The sequence below is a fragment of the Bemisia tabaci genome, chromosome 2 (genome assembly GCF_918797505.1).
Source record: "Bemisia tabaci chromosome 2, PGI_BMITA_v3".
In the NCBI taxonomy this organism is placed as follows: domain Eukaryota; kingdom Metazoa; phylum Arthropoda; class Insecta; order Hemiptera; family Aleyrodidae; genus Bemisia; species Bemisia tabaci.
Window position 1 is genome coordinate 37,695,642 of NC_092794.1, and position 19,434 is coordinate 37,715,075.

Consider the following 19,434-nt stretch of genomic DNA (forward strand, 5'->3'; position numbering starts at 1 on the left):
TTAAATAATATGGAAAACAGGAAAATTAAAAAAAAAATGTAAACAATGAGCGCAAGGTTTGATATCAACAAAAATTGGCCAAAGTGACCCTCTTATACCCCTAATAAGCATACTTGAAGGACTTTTTGCTCCTCCAATGGGATCATTATGAAACAACGCGTCGAGGGACGGTCGAGTAGTGGACGTTTGACTACAAAATGCTAACATCGCTGATTTTTGCACTTTGAGAGCTAAGAACGAGGGATTTTTGAGTCTTGTGGGTTCAAACTGTTATTTCTCTCTTTAAATATAGTGTCAGAAGTCTCATTATACCCATTTGCAACTTTCTAGCAAGATTGCATTTTACAAAAAAAATCTGCGAAATTGCTAAGATCGCCAAGATGAGAAATTCGTAGTTTTGAATTTTCCCGCCAAAAACTTTTGAACTATTAGGAGCTTTGATGGGGGTGTTTGGGGGGTCAACAAATTCTGGGAAAAAGTCATTAAGCTTAGAGTGATGCACATTATTAGAAAATGAATAAAAATAAAATAGGTGGTCCAGACCCATGCTCTCCCGTATACTGGTACTGTAGCTCAACTTATGATTAAGTACGATTAATTGTGCAACCACTCATTGCCTCAAGGATGGTACCTTCCCCATGGAGTGTAAAACAGCTCGGCTCACCCTTATATCAAAGTCTAAACCCGGGGTAAAACACAAATCCTTTCGTACCATATGCATGCTCAACACTTAGGGTAAAATTTTTGAACAAATTATAGTTGCGAGACTTTTGCCAGAAAAAAATCTTTCACCAAAGCAACATGGTTTTCGCAAGGGGCACTCGACAACTGATGCCATAAACAAGGTAAATAACGGGATACTCAAAAACCTACGCAATGATAAACGCCACCGCCCTTGTCTCACCCTCCTCTCTCTTGATATCTGAAACGCATATAATAGTTTGAACAGGCAAGACGTGCATGGATCACTTAAATAAAAATGCCCCTTCATATATCGTAAGGGTAATCCTTAGCTGTTAATCTGATAGGTGCATAACTGCAAATGACCTCGTATTCCAGATAAACTCCGGAGTCCCTTAGGAAAGTTGCATCGGCCCTCACCTGTGGAATATATGTTATAATAAGATCTTAAGCGTAGCCATGAACACGGTAGCAGAGAAGATAATGTATACCAATGACCTAGCTGCTATAGTAGAAGCCAAAAACAGGAAGGAGCTTGCTCAAAAATCAAATTTGGTGACTACAGAAATTAGCGATGAACTCAAGAAAGGGAAACCCGCACTTGATCCGACAATAACAGAAGCCACAGTAATTGAGAGGAAAAGAAAACGGGGAGGAAAGTATAAAGTAAGAGTGGTAGACCACCAGATTACCCCTGCCCCGGCAATTGGATATCTTTGGGTATGGCTAGACTGTGATGGCACTGTAGATACACACCTCCAGAAAGTTTCAGGGAAAGCAACAAATGAAATACAGTCTTTCTCCTGTATCCTCCCAAACGTAAATGGTCCTTCATTCATAGATAGGAAACTAATTGTCATGGCTATGTTATCGATTTTTTTTATACCGTAAACATTTGGGCCTCTACCCCCATAAAACTCATCACTAAGACGATCCTCCTGATGAAAGCACGTTTATGCAGGGCCTACAGGACCGTTTCCAACACCGCCCTGGACCTAAAAAGCGGTATCCCTCCCATCGAGAATCTTACAGAAGAAAGGCTCCGCCTCGGGAAAAGAGACGAAAATAAATCGGATATAAAGACGTCTATCAGAGCTAAATGGATTCCGGACTGGACTCAAAATGACGCAGAGAGCCTTTAAGCAACTTTTCACCGACCCAGAAAAATGGTTAACCAGAGAGTTCGGGAAAGTACACTTCTTTCTCACTCAGGCTCTTAGTAACCACAGGACTTTCAACGGTTATCTTTACTGTCTGAAAATATCCTCCTCAGCTGAGAGTCCTCATTGCCCTGCTACTTTGGACTCACCCAAGCAGTCGCTCTTTAAATGTGCGTGGTATACCCCGGAAAAGTCCCCATTGGAAAAGAAAATCATCCAGCTCTTCACAGTGGAAAACTACCAGAACACAATCCTTGAATCGCAAGAGAACTGGAAAATGTCCCGAGTTATAATAAGTGTGTCCTCTTAGATAAGAGACTAGCCCTAGATAATGTAACTGTTGTGAGAAGAACTAAAAGACCTCTTCAAACGCTGATGCATGCCCTTGGGTGGATTCCGGTTAAGACACCACTGACAGGGAATGAATTATCATTTCCGTCTCTACTTATAAAGTTTTCCTTTTTTTTACTTTTTTTCCCCTTTTTTTTTGGCAAGCATCTCTGTTGGATTTCGCAAATTCTTTTTTCAATGTCCAGAATGGGACACCCGGGAGGAGGGGGGCGAGTCAAGAAACATCGACTTTTGAATTTCAGAAATATATAGGGGTGGGGGGGGGGAGTTACGCCTCGGTATCAAACTAAAGTGTGCCAAAGCATTCCTCGAAAACAAAATTTCTTGGGGTGCCGCTTTTGCAATTTGTGTCAAAAAATCACGTACTTAATTCGAGCTGCTTTCGCCGATTCCATCGCACTATTAAAGCATAGTCAATTTGCAATTTGCAAGTCATAGTGCAAACCTCTTTTTTTTTGCGTGTGCTTTATCATTTCCCGTTTGGGTGTAGGATTGATCCCAATTTTACCCGGTGCGGCCGCTGGGATGTCCTTAAATGCAAATCGTGTAAAATTGATGAGATGTCTCCGCGGCCGGGCTGAAAGCGCTACCCAGCGGTTAGTGAAGGTGTTGACGAGTCAGCGACGCGGGTGTGGGGGAACCAGCGAGTGTCACGGAGGCACGGACGTAGCTTGATTAAATGGAGCAACCGCCGGAGCTTTGATAACAGAACTACGGCCGATTAGAAAATTACTTGTTCGTGGTGCGGAAAAACTGAATGCAACTGATCCATTGTACATAATTTCTTATGTTTCGACTTGTTCATCTCTCAAAGCTCCTTATGACATGTGTAGTATGCACATCCCATTTTGCTATCTTTCCTCAAGCCGTTTTTCTCTGATCTTTTCCGTTTTAACACTTTCCCTAAAGCTCCTTTTACTTGAAGCCCTTTCATTCTCACCAAGTTTTGGGTATAATCTGTCTGTTAAATTTAAAAGGCACAGCCAAAAGAATGTACTTTTTGTGGGTAAAATCACATGAAAATCACGTCGGGCACCTTTAAAAAGTCTGGAATCTATTCCCTAGCGCGCAATCTGCGTAGTTTGTAACACGCTTTTTCAAGTTTTCCACGTCTGTGCACTGTTGTTTTCTGTCACTGCCGACCAGGTTTGCACAGGCAGAGCTGAATAAGAAAAATAAACCTGAGTAAACAAACGATTTCACTATCTTTATCTATCATATTATTTCAATCGTTTTCTAGCATTTATTTTCTTTTATTTCTTAATTTTGCAAAAACAAAACTTTGAATCAATTGAAATCTCACACAAGGAGAGTGTATAGGTAACAGTTCGCGAGATTGTTGGTATATTTAGGTTAGGTCTCTCTTCGGGCAAACCTAACTGCCGGTGACCAAGAAAAACTGCCTGCACACACTGTAACTTTGAAAAATTGTGTTACAAACTACATACGCAGATTGCGTGCTAAGGAGTGGATTTCAAACTTTTTTTGTGTGCCTAACGTGATTTTCGAGCAAATTTACCCTATGAAAGCGTATTCAGTTGGCTGTAGCTCTTGCGTGCAACAGACCCATTCCGTCCTGAAAATGATGCGTTTACCATATTTATGCCTGGTGGGCGCATCTTGATTTGACCATGACTTTATTTGACTCGTCAAATTCAGAACTTTCATAAAATATTTGGTTTTAATAAAGTGGCTTCTGTCATTTCACAATATAACTGGATTTTAGCTTCGGCAGTAGCATAGCATTAGCACTGACTAAGCAGGGTGAGTGATCCAAAATCACAATGAAAATACGTGTGAATATTATTTCACTTTTCCATCAATGTTTCATACTCGCCAGTTTCAAATGATTAACATGCTTTTGTGTGTTCGTTCGTAGATGGTCTCCAAAATTGTGAAATTACTGTCTGATGATTGCAAGGAAAGCATTCAAGAACTGTGGCAATCAACTGATAGCATGGTTTCCAAAAAAACCAAGTTATTTAATTCAGATGTCACAATCGATTGTGATCAAGATTGGGCTCCTCCGAATTTAAATTTTTTATCCACTTTAAATGCAAAATCAAATGATGTTTTCAACTCTTTTTCAATGAAGTATAACACCAGGACGGAAGTGAATTCTGCACCAAATCAGGCGATGCTCAGAAGACATGACTTGAAGGTAAAAGTTCATTTACTTTTCTCTATAATTATGTGCAGAAATATATTTAATAAATATATTTCTGCATGCACACACACACACACGCGCGCGCGCGCGCCCATATATATATATATGTATGTATACAGGGTGATCCAGACCACCCGTCCACTATCTTTTTCTCGAAAACGGCGGAGAATGGAGCTTCGGGACCAAAACTTTCATAGGGTAAATCGACCCCAAAGAATGGAATGAAAATATTTTCAGCCCCCCAAAATGGCCCTTTGGGGGCAATTTTCAATTCGACGCTGTAAGCGGCCAAATCATCCAAATTTCAAAATCTAAAAATCTCCTGAGAGGAGAGGTCAATACCTTTTTATTGATGTGACACATGACCCCTGTTGCTCCAAAATTTTGGGGGCCACGACCCCCCAAAAATTTTGGGGCTTTGGAGGGCCATGAGTCGAAAATGTCGAAAGGCAAGGGTATGTTTTGACTTCAGATTTGGATTCTACGCGAAAAGTTATGTAGAATTGAAATGGCGCATGGCCTGTTTGCTCCAAATTACTGAAGAACCCCATTTCCCCATAAGAAGCCGTGTATTTTTGGACAAAATAAGGGGTAAAAAAAAAATTTGAGCAAACAGGCCATGCGCCATATCAATTCTACGTAACTTTTCGCGTAGAATCCAAATCTGAAGTCAAAACATACCCTTGCCTTTCGACATTTTCGACTCATGGCCCTCCAAAGCCCCAAAATTTTTGGGGGGTCGTGGCCCCCAAAATTTTGGAGCAACTTGGGTCATGTGTCACATCAATAAAAAGGCCCTCCCCTCCTGAGAGGTCCTGAGAGGACCTCTCCTCTCAGGAGATTTTTAGATTTTGAAATTTGGATGATTTGGCCGCTTACAGCGTCGAATCGAAAATTGCCCCAAAAATGCCCCGTAACTCCAAAAAATGGGGGTGTAGGGAAAAAGTGCAAAGAACAAAATGTTCTTATTTTTTACCGTAGATTCCGAATCCAAAGTCAACACATACCCTTCCCATTTGAAAATTGCGAGAAACAGGGGGGCTCCCCCCCAAAACCCACCCTAGGGGCCATTTTGGGGGGCTGAAAATATTTTCATTCAATTCTTTGGGGTCGATTTACCCTGTGAAAGTTTTGGTCCCGAAGCTCCATTCTCCGCCGTTTTCGAGAAAAAGATAGTGGACGGGTGGTCTGGATCACCCTGTATATATATAGCCTCAAATATTTTGCAACTTTTTATATAAGTTTTATTCTTACTTTTCGCTATTGGTGTACTAGGGGGCTGCTATGCGACCCAACCCCCAGAAGGCACTTGCGCTAGACCTGAAGAATAACACCTGTTGTGGGGAGGGAGGACAGTGCTCATACTATATTAAATATTAAAATATTCGTTTCCTCTCGTAGAACCATTTTCAAATTCGCTCAGGATCGAAGCTAGTCCAGGAAACGAAGTATTTTGATGGCCGAAAACGAACATACAGCTGGATTTAGGCCCAATCGATTCTTCATTTTATTCATGCATTTTCTGTAAAGAGTTACTTAACTCACCAAGCGGCTTAGTCACTCCCAGACTTCATCTCTGGGCCCACCTCAATACCGCGCAAGGCGCGATGAGGGGATTCCATTTCAAAATTGCAGTACGACCTCGTGATTCAAACTTAGACCTTGCCCCTCCCCTCTTGAAAAACTTACGTGATACTTAAATGGCTTCCTAGTTCGTCCCAAAAATCTTAGAAAGTATCTACCATGAAAAATACAATTTACTAAAAGTTTTAATAGTTCGTTTTTGTGTGTTGATTCAGTGTATCGTATACCTACTTTGACCATAGGATGGGTTCATTTTGGAAAAGTGGGAAGCAACGGTGACGAGAATCGTTTTTATGTTCGTCGTATCGCTAACAGATTGATTACACGAATGACATGGACATGAAGGCGATAATGCATTTTTCTTGCGTTGTCGATGCTTAGAATCTGCCTCAAAAAAAATGGGCAACGGAACGGGCCTTAAAAATGAAGACAGTGGTTTTGTTCATCCGACGGACAAATAGCACAGGCCATAACACAATTTTCCATTTTTTATCCGTTTTTTTTAGTGAATTGGCAAGCATGTGAAAATTGGGACTTAAAATTTTTCATCTAGGGATATTTTCGTAGCTCCGAGGAGAGCCAAGCAGGATCAAAGGATTTAGTTCTTATCGATTTTTTTTAAAGAAAATTTCGCATATTTCTTTTTTTGGGGGGGGGGGGGGCTGAAAAATTGAGCCTCCAATTTTTAAAGACCATATTATAGAAGATTAAAATGGTGATAATCGTCTGGTACCACTTCAGAGGCAATAGCAAGAGGTAAGAGAAAATCGCTAAAAATTCGCTGATGTGTTTATTAACCTTTTTGTTGCCTCTTAGGTGGTACCAAAGGCGCGACCACTGCCAGACAATTTTAAAAGCTGCTTTTTCAACTTTGAAAATTCTTTGAAAATTGAAGGCCCACTTTTCGCTTGGTTACCAAATTATTAAAAATATTTGATGAAAATCACTGCAAAGTCGATAAAAATCGTGTTTAAGACCTTGATATTAGTACCAACCTGCCCATTAATATACTCACTACAGCCTCTTAATGTCTTTTAAATAGTCTTTTTAGAAATAAAAAAAATCTCATTTTTTCATGCTTACCAAGTCGGGTTGAAAATTAGTAGAAAGTAAAAATGAAGAGACTTAAGCCATATCCAGCGATTCAGCTGAACTATATGCTATACACATGGAACAAGAAACCGGGCATCTAGGAAACCAAAAATAGCACTTGATTTATTATGAAAATGTTTCCCTAAAAACAGGTAGCAGATTCTCTGCATGTTTGCAAAGTCAATTGAAGAAATCTATAAAATCGTGGAAATGGCGGTCCCAATTGTGTAACCAGCTTTTCTAGGGCATATGGAGGACAATAGGTTATTTTTATCCGCCATTTAATTAGCACGCTTCAATGAACAACCAGATGTAAGTATCAACTCCAGAAATGAGGACTAAAGGCGATTTTTATTATGTATAAAAAGTTTGAATGATTCTACAGCAATGGGGTAAATGAAGGGCCGAGCGGCGATTCCAAGGCTCTAAAGGGTCCAGTCTTTTCCTGAAATTTTGAAATGGAATCCCCTCATCGAGCCTTGCGCGGTATTGAGGTGGGCCCAGAGATGAAGTCTGCGAGTGACTAAGCCGCTTGGTGAGTTAAGTAACTCTTTACAGAAAACGCATAAATTAAAAAAAAAAAAAAAAAAAAGTCAATTCGTAAACAACTGAAGAGTGCAAACCTGAAACATTACCCTGCAATATAAACCTTGCGAAAGCTACTCAAAAGGGGGGGGGGGGTGGTTAGGTCTAAGTTTGACTCACAGGGTCTTACGAAGGGGGAGAAGAGTCAAGTCAAGTTTTACGTGAGCCTCCCACTTTAAGAAAAAATAATCATTTTGAATAGAAAAAAAAAGTCGCCAGTTTCCACACTTCCTCTGTCATTTTCTGGAAAATTGGGGGGGGGGGATCAGGGCAGTTACTTGATTCCAAAGGGGATTGAAAAGTAGTTGCACTGTTGCTTTACAAGGGGTGGAGTTTTAAAATGTAGTCCAAAAAGCCGTAAGAATCACTTGAATCGCTACCAGAACAAATTAGTGAACAGTTAAATGATAAAGCAAAAACTGGCAACTATGGCGCTTAAGGAAAAAGCCTTAATGGAAATGATATATTTTGGTCGTAAGTAGACGAGCAGAGGTGAATTAACCATCACTGCCATCATCCGCCACCTAAAATCGCCAGTTTACAATTCAAAACATAGGCGGCCGCGCGCCGACCCGCTCCGTTTTTGCGCTTTTGCTCCCTCAATTTTAAAGATAAACCTATGATGTAGTATACCAAATCAACGCTAAAAGAACGATCTACAACTTTTACTGAAGGATGTTTTTTGATCTGGGTCTTCATAAGGACGTAAATACGGAAAATACCGGTCAATAATTCTCAATTTTCAATTTCTTTCAATTTTACTCACCTTTAAATTACTGTGACATTTAAAACTAAAGTTTCTTCGAAAAGTAGACTCAATTACCTACAGTTTCAAAAAAAATTGAGCTCTCCAAGTTTACTTCTCGCTCCGCAGTGAATTTTTGAAAATATGTCCAATTTTCAACTTCATCAGACCACTGTGCGGAATCCCCCAAGGGGATTTATGGGAACTTTTGGCTAAAAACACCTTTTCATATGAAGAATCGATTGGGCCTAAATCCAGCCGTATGTTCGTTTTCGGCCGGAGACGTATCCTGTATGCCTTCGTTTACTGGACTAAGATGGTGACCAAGCGTTTTTTAAAGTGCTATATCTCTATAGCCAATTGCCTGATTTTGATGTACTTTGTTACGTAAGACAAGTGTCTACAGGTCTGGAAAACCGGGGAAAGTCAGATAGCTCTATGAAAAAAAACAAGAAATTTTTTCTAATGAGTCCTTGTTGCGGCAGTGAACGTATGTTTTAAGAAGCAATCGCCGCAGCGCTCCCGTCGCTGTGTAGTGAGGTGCAAACTTGGGGTATGGTAACTGTGTGCGTTTCTGTTTCGTGATGACAAGTGAAAAGGAAATCGTCATCTTGTGTTCGCGCAATGGAGGGAAGAAAGGAAAGGCGGTGGCAATTCCGTCATATTGTACCCACCTATGTCATCCATGTAAACACAACGTTGTTGTCCTTGCTGTTGTTGAGGCCTAGGCCAGCATCTGATGACCATCTTAGTTCCGGTCTTTAGTTTTAGTGTATGTTCCCCTATCAGGCCCAAATTCCCCTAAAAGGCAGAGGGGGCAGCTGCCCCGGCGGCAAATTCCGAGTTCTAAGAAAGAGGGGGGTCGGAACAGAGACCAAAAAATTGTCGCGAGCAGCGGCATGAAATTACAGTGCGAGAGCATGCATGATTCAATTAACAAAAGAGCGCCTAATATCGCAGCCATTGCTTATGATTACCCTCGGTTCTGATGACAAAAATAACCAAGTAAAATCATGCAAAAATACGTGGAAAAAATATGAAAATGAAGGTCTTACTATTGGAAAATTTTTTGTCGAAATTGGCTTGTTTTGCTTTGGTGGGCACTTAAAGTTTAAAAAATTTCCTAGAGCCCCCACTTTGGCCATAGCCTCCCTCCCCCACCACAGTCACGTTTCACGTAAGTTGGGAACAGCGGGAATTTTGCCGTTGCCCATAGTGGCACATACGTAAATACGGTCCTTTACCCCATTACACCGCTCATGAAACTTCACCTGTCTCACCGCGCAATGTGTAATTCATGCTAGTGCTTGCACCCACGCACGTCTTTAACAAAACCAAAGATGCCGGAAATTGCCACCTCTTCCTGGTTCTTAGTTGGGTTCAATTTTAGTAAAGGACTAATTAAAAATGCCTCTCATCAGTTGGCAGAGAATGAGTCAGTTAAGCTCGGGTGGGATTTGTCTGTGAATAGTCGAATCTTCCAGTTTCCGGTACGAGAAGAACATGCGCAAGGTAGAATTGCACGAAAAAGGAGGAGTATCGTTTTGGGCCTTTTCCGGCCCCACCTGGATTTTGCTGAATGTTTCATATTTTCAAAGTACTAGTCCCAGGTAGACTCTATGCCAAATATTTTACGGAACGGAGCCCGGAGGTTAAAATTTCACGAAGAATTGTCTCTGTGGAGATTAGGGTGTCCCTTTTTGAGGGTCACCTCCGAATTTTGATGATGGTACCCTCTGAATTGTTGACGCCACTTATAAAAATAAGATTGCACCAAAGAAAAAAATCCAAAAAATTTTTTTAAGGGTTGCGCACGGCCAAAAACCACCCCCTAGAATAGGCCAAAATGCAGAATTTTGCCCATTTTGACGATTTTTTTTAACAACATTGTAATTGAGCTAGGGTTCTGAAAATTTCACAGTAAGAGCATTATGTTAGTGCACTTCAAAGGAAAAATTTTGTTCATGTCTTAATGCGTTTCCGTTTTTTGCTATAAATCATCAAAATCAGCTAAAAACGCGAGAATTTCAAGATTTTGTTTTTTGTCTTTTAACGATTTTTTCAACTGACAAAGTTAAATTAAACATGAAACGTACTAATAATTGCATCTTGATACTCATTTTGACCAAAAGTCATACTTCACTGTATTAACCACCCTCCCTCCTTATTTTTAACCGTAAATTCAGCGTTTCCTAAGTAGCGATAGGTGCATGGGATTTTTTTTCTTTTTTCCATTAAAGATTATGTTTTTATTCATATTCTACATTTTAAATGTCAACGTAATGTTTCATTGAAGTGGTACTTACTTATGTTAAGTGGGTGAGCATGATGTGGACTTTTTTTTAAAAAAAATAAATTCTATTTTTGAAAAATAATTAATTTGTTAAAATAAATGGGAATGGACCCAAGCACCAAGCAATTAGGAACAGCATCATTCCTTTCTTCTAAAATACTTTAACAGAAGCCCCGTAGGAAAAGAAGAAACAACGATGAATATACTTCAAAAAAACGAGGCGAGTCTTCCAAAAAAAAGTGGCAAGGTGCCTAAACAGTAGAGGAAATGCATGATTACTTCCTCTTTGAATACTTAACACCTGACGCTTCAGCGATAATAACAGGACAATTTCTGGGCGCAATTGGAGCTTATTTTTTTTCGTATGATCAATTTCAAGCCTGATACATGCTTTGGCAATGGGAAGAATGCCAGAAATGAATCTTCTAGTCCATGAATTTGAGTCCAATTTAACTTCCTCTGCTTAAGTCGGTAGAGCGTAATTTTTTGCGTTTTTTGGTAAAAGTACAAGCTCTGTAACTGCATTTTTGCAAAAGTTATGGATGTTTGAAGGTTACGACCCTCAAAAATGGCAACGCTGTTTCCCTGAGGTTCTTGCAAAAACCCAACTAGAGCTAAGCCTCTTTCTACTATTACTACTAGCCCACTAAGTTTCGTACATTCCGGGCTAAGTACACTTTTCGCCTAAATGAATAAACCCTCTCCTTAAAGATAAAGATAAAAATGCACATTTCTTTAAATGACCTTACTAGTAGCTTTCAAACGAGACCAAACGTTTGATAATCGAACGAACGGTCGGAGAGATAAAGCGCATTTTACGCCTATGAAGGGCGCCCTAGGGTGGAGTGAAAAACACTTTTTTTCGAAATCGCTTGACGGCTATGTCAGAAAAGTTGCCTCTCGTAATATAAACGGACCCGTGTTTTTTCTTTTTCCGAAATTTTACCTCCTTCTGTTGGCACGGTCCACCTTAAGTTTCGGATTTTACAAAAAAATCACGTTTTCCCCCCTAAAAAATGAGTTAGCGCCGTTTGATTTCAACTTCACGTCTTGGAACTGACGTATCCCCATGATTTCCATACACCAAGCTCATTTATGACCGTTGCAATGTTGCCGGAAGTACGTAAATTGTAAAATGTTTAAGCGCTGCCGCATCGCACAATTGTAAAAGAGGTCGTTCTAAAAACGCCGATTTTGCCCCCCCCCCTCCCCCGCCCCCCGGATTTGACCCAAACTTTGCTCAGATGTTGTACTAAGTGTCTCCGATGCTTGGGCAAAATTTTAGCCCCCTCGGATAATTAGGGGGAGGGCAGGGTCAGGTGGGCAAAGTTGCAATTTTTTAAAACAGTAAAAATCGATATCTCGCGAACGCTTTGAGTGTAAGTGTTGCAGTATGCGCTAAAAAACGTTAAAAAATATTCTCTGCAAGAATATTAATGCTGTTTGCACGGTTGCGTAATTTATCGTAGTCATAAATCGATTTTTTCGATTTTGAAGGTTCGACTTTTTTTTATTTTTTGTCTCTCCTCTCCAGGCGATCGTTGCTGCGTGAATAAAAACCTGTTGAGGTGATTCTCCATGAAATTCTGCATCTACCACACTCTGATTGACATAAGGGGAACGATTTTTTCTACAGTTAAAGCGATTTTTCTGCGCGTTCCCGGTCACACGTTGGCGGCATATCGGCGGCGCTCCATACCGCGCGGGCGAGGCAGAGGTTGTGTCATCGCTAGGGCCTTCTATTCAAGCCTTAGGCTGTAATTATCGATATTTTCTCCTCCCCCCTTCCCCACCAATAAATATTTTTTTTTTTATACTTCGCTATACAGACTACCCGTACCAGGTTATTTTCTCGGTTGGTTTAGGTAGTACGAAGTGGAGGACCGCGGGGTTGAATAGGGAATGGACCCCAAGGAATCCGAATTTCATCATCTCGAAACCCCCCATGCCCCCCTTGGAGGGTAAAGGGGGTCCACGATCCCAAAAGTCGGGGTCCCCGATAGAATTGCGATTTTATTGCATTAAAATTGGAAAGAACGAAAAATGTCAGGTGAAATTGACCCCTAAGAATCCCAGATCGGATCACTTAACGCCCCAAAATGGTCTCTTAAAGTTGGGGACAGTGGCCTCCTCCTTAACCCTCTGGTCAAAAATTGACGTAGATTATCCGGTAAAAGGTGATTTCCCAGGTAATCGACCCCAAGGAATCCAATTTGCATGGTCTCGAATCCCCCCTAGCCTACCTTGGGGGGTAAAAGGGAGGCCACAATGAATCCCGCCTTTTGGGATCGTGACCCTTCTTTACCACCCCGAGGAGGCAATGGGGGATTTCGGGATGATGAAATTCGGATTCCTTGGGGTCCATTCCCTATTCAACCCCGCGGTCCTCCACTTCGTACTACCTAAACCAACCGAGAAAATAACCTGGTACGGGTAGTCTGTATAGCGAAGTATAAAAAAAAATATTTATCCTCCCCCCTTCCCCTCCAATAAATATTTTGACCATTTTGGGGCGTTAAGTGATCCGATCTGGGATTCTAAGGGGTCAATTTCACCTGACATTTTTCGTTCTTTCCAATTTTAATGCAATAAAATCGCAATTCTATCGGGGACCCCGACTTTTGGGATCGTGGACCTCCTTTACCCTCCAAGGGGGGCATGGGGGGTTTCGAGATGATGAAATTCGGATTCCTTGGGGTCCATTCCCTATTCAACCCCGCGGTCCTCCACTTCGTACTACCTAAACCAACCGAGAAAATAACCTGGTACGGGTAGTCTGTATAGCGAAGTATAAAAAAAAATATTTATTGGAGGGGAAGGGGGGAGGAGAAAATATCGATAATTACAGCCTAAGGCTTGAATAGAAGGCCCTAGCGATGACACAACCTCTGCCTCGCCCGCGCGGGATGGAGCGCCGCCGATATGCCGCGCGGGATGGAGCGCCGCCGATATGCCGCCCGCGTGTGACCGGTAACGCGCAGAAAAATCGCTTTAACTGTAGAAAAAATCGTTCCCCTTGTGTCAATCAGAGTGTGGTAGATGCAGAATTTCATGGAGAATCACCTCAACAGGTTTTTATTCACGCAGCAACGATCGCCTGGAGAGGAGAGACAAAAAATAAAAAAAAGTCGAACCTTCAAAATCGAAAAAATCGATTTATGACTACGATAAATTACGCAACCGTGCAAACAGCATTAATATTCTTGCAGAGAATATTTTTTAACTTTTTTTAGCGCATACCGCAACACTTACACTCAAAGCGTTCGCGAGATATCGATTTTTACTGTTTTAAAAAATTGCAACTTTGCCCACCTGACCCCGCCCTCCCCCTAATTATCCGAGGGGGCTGAAATTTTGCCCAAGCATTGGAGACACTTAGTACAACATCTGAGTAAAGTTTGGGTCAAATCCAGGGGGGGCCAAAATCGGCGTCTTTGCGATCGACGGATAATTGAGATTTTTGACGATTTGATGATTTTTTTTAGGAACGAAGCAGTCACGCTTAGAACCCCGAAAATTTGAGATGATAGCCTCCTAGCACACAACTTTTGATACACGATGAACGTTTTGCTGTGCAAGATGCGCAAGTATATTTTAAAAATTAGGAAATTTGACCGAAAACGCCATTCAGGCGCAAATTGGATACATTTCAGCGAGTTGACTGATTTTTTAAAGTTAGAAGAAATATTTCTATCGTCGTAAAAACTCAAGATAAATGACTTAGAATATAATAGTTTTGATATAAATTACACATTTGAGCGTATAAGACGCGGAAGTAGTTTTTAAAAATTCGGAAACTTGACCGAAAACGCTGTTTTGAAGCAAAGATTTATTTCGGAGAAATTGATTTTTTTTTTTAAATTTCGAGGAAATCTTGCCAGCCTCGTGTGGGCCGAAAGCAGTTGACGTTTAACAACATAGTTTTAACAAAAAGTAATAGTTCCAGCCTACGACATGGATTATTTGTTTATCGAAAAGGACTTCAATAAAATAATTAGAATCATAATGTTTACAAAGTGACTTACAATATGCTGTGATTGAGCGATTAAAAAACTAATTAATCCGTTATAATAAATAATTACCCGGGCCAGTGACGAACTCCGGATCCTGGGCATCGGAGACGAGAGCACTGCCACTAGGTCAACCAGCCCATTCAACCTTTAGGTCACTCAGATCGTATTAAAAGGTGCGTGCACAGTAGGCTAAACTTGAGTGCATGGCTGGTGCGAAAAAGCAGCATTTTTAAAAATTCATAACTCAAAGACGGCTGAGCATTGGCGCCAAAAAAAGAAAACAAAAGAAGAAAAAAATACAGGTTCTTATATTTTCCTTTTCTAACTTCCTACCTTTGAGCCCAATCTGAGAAGGACAATCGGTAGTCTCCCCATGTATATGGGGGAATAATGTTGAAATTTCGCAGTTGATCCTTTCAAAGACTCAAGTACCAATACATTTTTCCTCTCTTTCTATTCAAATCATAAGATAATTTCCAAAATGACTACAAGTCGATTCTAAATTTTAATGCTCGTAAACATTTAGTTTCCATAGCTTAAAGATTCAAGCTGGTCAACTATAACGGTTTTCACAGCTTTTCTCAAATTCTCATTTCTGTTGCTTGAGTCCTCTTGAGAGGGACCAAATTAATTAATCCTAACTTAGCTTCTAGGAATCAGATTCCCAAATTCCTTCATCCAGTTCGCAGAGGAACATCTGTGAAGAATGACTAAATGGCAAATGGAATTGCCAAAGACAGTGACCGGTGCAGTGAGAAGTATTGAAAACGGATTAATATTTTCCCCTCCTCAAGAGTATTTGTCTGTTCAATGCCAGCCATGTACTGAAAATTAGGATTTTAATCTTGTAAAAAATAAAAATTCACTCTGAAAGGAGAGGTTGCGATTGGGGCTGAAATCGGCCCCTCCACGAGATTGGGGTATTGTTTTATATTTGGCAGTTTACGATGCATATTTTACAGAAATAGTCGGGTTTTGTAAATACTCACATTTTTTGGCTTCTAAACAGGGGCTTAAACTTGGCTCTAGAGTCCAAATTAGCTAAAAATTCGCGTTTCTTGCGGTTCTACCTCAGATGTCGATCTGGGTCCAGAGGGGACGGATCATGAGCTTCAGATCTGTTGTGAAGGGCACCTCAAGCCGTAACATACGAGGATATAAGCAATCGTCGTCTATGGGCTCAAGCTCTATGTCAAACTTTTCAGCCCAAAATAGCTGAAAATCCATGCTGTCGCAGCTGTACCTTAGATTTCGAGCATGACCAAAAGATAGCGGGTCATGAGCTTCGAATATGTTTTGAGGGACACCTAGACACGTAACATACGAGAATATGGTCCACAGTCATCTTTTATGTCAAGATTGAAGTCTGAAGTAGAACCAAGGAAAACATGGATTTTCAGCTATTTAAAGCGGATACGTCAGAAAAGTTCGATTTTGAACTTGGGCCCAAAGGTGACAGGTGATGATATTCTCGTATGTTATGTCTTTAGGTGTCCCTCACAACATATTCGAAGCTCCTAATCTGTCACATATGGACCCAGGTCGAATTTTGAGGTAGAACCGTGAATAACGAGAATTTTTAGCTATTTTCGGCTTCAGAGCCGTATTTGGGCCCCTGTCTCAAAGTCAACAAATGTGAGAATCGGAAAAACCCGACTATTTCTGTAAGATGTGCATTGTCAACTGCCACATACATAAAAAAAATTCCCGATTCCGTGAAGGGGGAGGGGCCGAATCGCAACCTCCCTCTGTACCTAATTTTCAAACCTAGTCATGATGTTGGTCTTCTTTTCAGTATTCTAAAGAGTGGCTGGCAAATGAAATCAGGAAGAGCTTTCAAGGTCAAACTCCAACCGACATGTCTATGGAAGATTTTATTGTCTCAGTCAGTGCCACTTTAGAATCAAATCACTCAAATGATGAACTTCAGAATGAGGTATTTACAGGTGGTTTCAACAAAGTCTCTATGAACAATTCGTAACCCCCGAATCTGAAAGCGTGAAACAACGGTGGAATACTTCAGGAAAAGACACGTTGCAAAATTGACAATGTCGGGCCCCCCTACTAATTAGCACCAAACGCTCAGAGCTAACAATGGATCACTTAAGGGGTCTGAAAATGGTCAGGTCTCTGACCTAGACCTCAAGGACTGGGGGGAGCAAGTCGAACATTTTCAAGTGCCCATAACTTTCAATTTAATGAAGTTAATCCATTTTCCTTGCAACAGATTCACTGTAGAAGGTCCTACCAAGTTAAGCTTTAAAACTTGAAAGAAGGAAAGAAAGAAAAATCAAACCAGTAGTTTATCTTGATTATGTAGCATGGTGTCCAAGATATTGGACTCCATAAACGGCTCGGAAAAATCTGAAAAAATTACTGCATGATCAGAAGACATTGTAGTTTCTGAAAATGCAAGAATTAGAAACAGGTTAACAAGCTCATTAAAGTGAGCATGGAGTCCAAGATCTTGGACTTTGTAAGCAACCGAACATTACATAGCTGAGCATGGAGTCCAATATCATGGACGCGAAGCTACATTACCGTTTAGCTTAATTTTTCAGGTTTTTTTTTTTTTTAATTATGAATCTTTACTTGAGCGCATCGCAGTTAGAGCCACGTACATGTTTTTTTAAAACTAGACCCTCTATGCCTCAAAAGTACCAAAGATTAGCCAGGGAAATGATTCTAAAAGTGTAAAGGTCGTTTGATGTTGGTCTGATGACCCACTAATTGGTTTTCTTAGCACTATAAAGGGCCCTAGAGTGTTGCTTATCAACGGTGTAAGTCGGCAATCACATAACTTGTTTAGACTTCCTGTCACACTTTATTTTCTAAATGAAAAATTACTCAACTGCAATTCTTTAAAGTGCCATGATTTTTTTTCTCTGTGCGAAGAAAATTCTGCATAAACTTGAAGGAACAATGTCGATTTGTTCTCCTTAAAAAAGAAAAACATAGAGGTGTAGATTTTCAGACACTGTAAACGAGATATGTGATTGCGAACTTATGCCGTCGGTTTTTACTTCAGAGCTGTGAGTTATCATGAAGAAGCGGTCGATTTTGGATGAAATGTCAAAGTGCCCCTCATCATATCAATGATAATTTTTGTACAGGGAAAATGTCTCCGTAAATGTCATTATTTCATGGATTCTTCGAAATGAAACCCATTTTGGCCGCAATTTTTCAAGAAAACAGTCCAAGGAGCTTTTCTAGAAATGGCTAAAATCCATCTTATTTTGAAACACAAATATCTTGCGGATAGAGCACAGGAGGGAAAAACACTTAAAATTAATTTCTTAAAATAATCAATCGCTCAGTACACGATATTTGAACAAAATTGGTGATAGTTGAGTTCCAGGAATAGTCTTGTTGACATGATATGACCCAGTATTGATCGCTGGCAAAAAAATTGATGTGATCTTACATAAACTGTCAATCCAGTGAATTGTTTTTTGGTAAAAAAAGTACCCCTTTCAGTCTCATGTATGTGCTACGTTGTTCAGCTCCCCTAACTGCATTCTAACATGTTTTTTTTTCTCTCTTTCTTTTTTTTTTTTGCTTGGCAGCTCTTCGATCTAATAGGTTTTGATCATTTTGAACTGGTGAGCTGTCTTTTAGAACATCGAAATGATATTGTTAATAATTGTAAAGTGGAAGAATATGAGTGTAATCAAATGAATGTGGCACTGAATAATCGTGGTAAGTCATTTTTGTGCTCAAATCATGTTCGCATACCTTATCCAACAGTTTTCATAAAGTACCCTTCATTAACAAAATCAGACCTAGGAGGTATACGAGGATCGTCCAGAAAGTAAGTTAACCTATTTAATATCTCCTAAATGAAGATAGACAAAAAAATCTGTAAAAAGCGTTGAACCACTACTCTCGGCTTTTCAACACATTATAGATTTTTAAATTTGGTTCAATAGAACTTTAGAAAAGTGGATTTTTCTGAACTCACCTCCTCTCCAAATTTTCATGGAGTGCCATCAGCAAATGAGCTACTGTGTCTATCGCTTATCGCAAAAAAATGGCTTAGAGGTGGTTGGATTTCATGTAAAATACGGGAAGCGCATATCTTCATCAGAAAATTGCAGGTTCATTCGATAACAATGTTGAACAAAAAAAAATGAAGAAAATGTCTCCCGGATATGATGAGGTGAACCGTATGTGTTTTCAGGCGCTGAATTCGAATAAAATTCCGTTTTTTCCATCACCCTCCAATTTTCCGGAATAGCTGATTTTTCTAGGGAAAATGGCTATTTTTGGTATTTTTTTTCAATTGTTACCCCCTGCAGAATGTAGATGAAATTTTTTTCAGCTATGAGATGAGACTTTTCCGATGCGTTTTGAGCCGCGGAGTCCAAAAATTACCTTCTTTTTTCCTAGCTCCTCAGCTTTCCGGAAAAGCGACTTTTCCCGGGAAAATGAGCAAATTTGTCGCATATTTGTTGTGCATGTAATTTATTCTTATAAAGGAGGAGTATCGTTTTAGGCCTTTTCCGGCCCCACCTGGATTTTGCTGAATGTTTCATATTTTCAAAGTACTAGTTCTAGGTAGACTTTATGCCAAATATTACACCGAACGGAGCCCATGCGAAGGTGCAACAACGCCTCAAACCCAGAACCTCGGCATCGAAAAATAGTTATTTTCGTCGACTTTTTCGACTGTTATAACTCTTTCAGCAGATGATTCCTACGTATTTTTTTGCGTACTTTCCGTTTCTGGCCTTTTCATAGGCCTCCGATAAATTTTAAGGGGC

At 40.3% G+C, this 19,434-nt stretch overlaps 1 protein-coding gene across 8 annotated transcripts in view; it reads left to right on the forward strand.

The window, feature by feature from the left end:
* obe (activating signal cointegrator 1 complex subunit obelus) overlaps nucleotides 1–19,434 on the forward strand; it is a 376,654-nt gene that overhangs the window by 23,441 nt on the left and 333,779 nt on the right. For all 8 annotated transcript variants that reach the window (XR_011899335.1, XR_011899334.1, XR_011899333.1 and 5 more), the window contains 3 exons: nucleotides 4,072–4,353; nucleotides 16,467–16,607; nucleotides 18,238–18,370. Coding sequence is in view for 5 of the 8 variants with exons in the window: in XM_072297278.1 (XP_072153379.1) it covers nucleotides 4,072–4,353; nucleotides 16,467–16,607; nucleotides 18,238–18,370 (556 nt within the window). In the remaining 3 variants the exon portion in view is untranslated. The remainder of the gene's footprint in view (nucleotides 1–4,071; nucleotides 4,354–16,466; nucleotides 16,608–18,237; nucleotides 18,371–19,434) is intronic.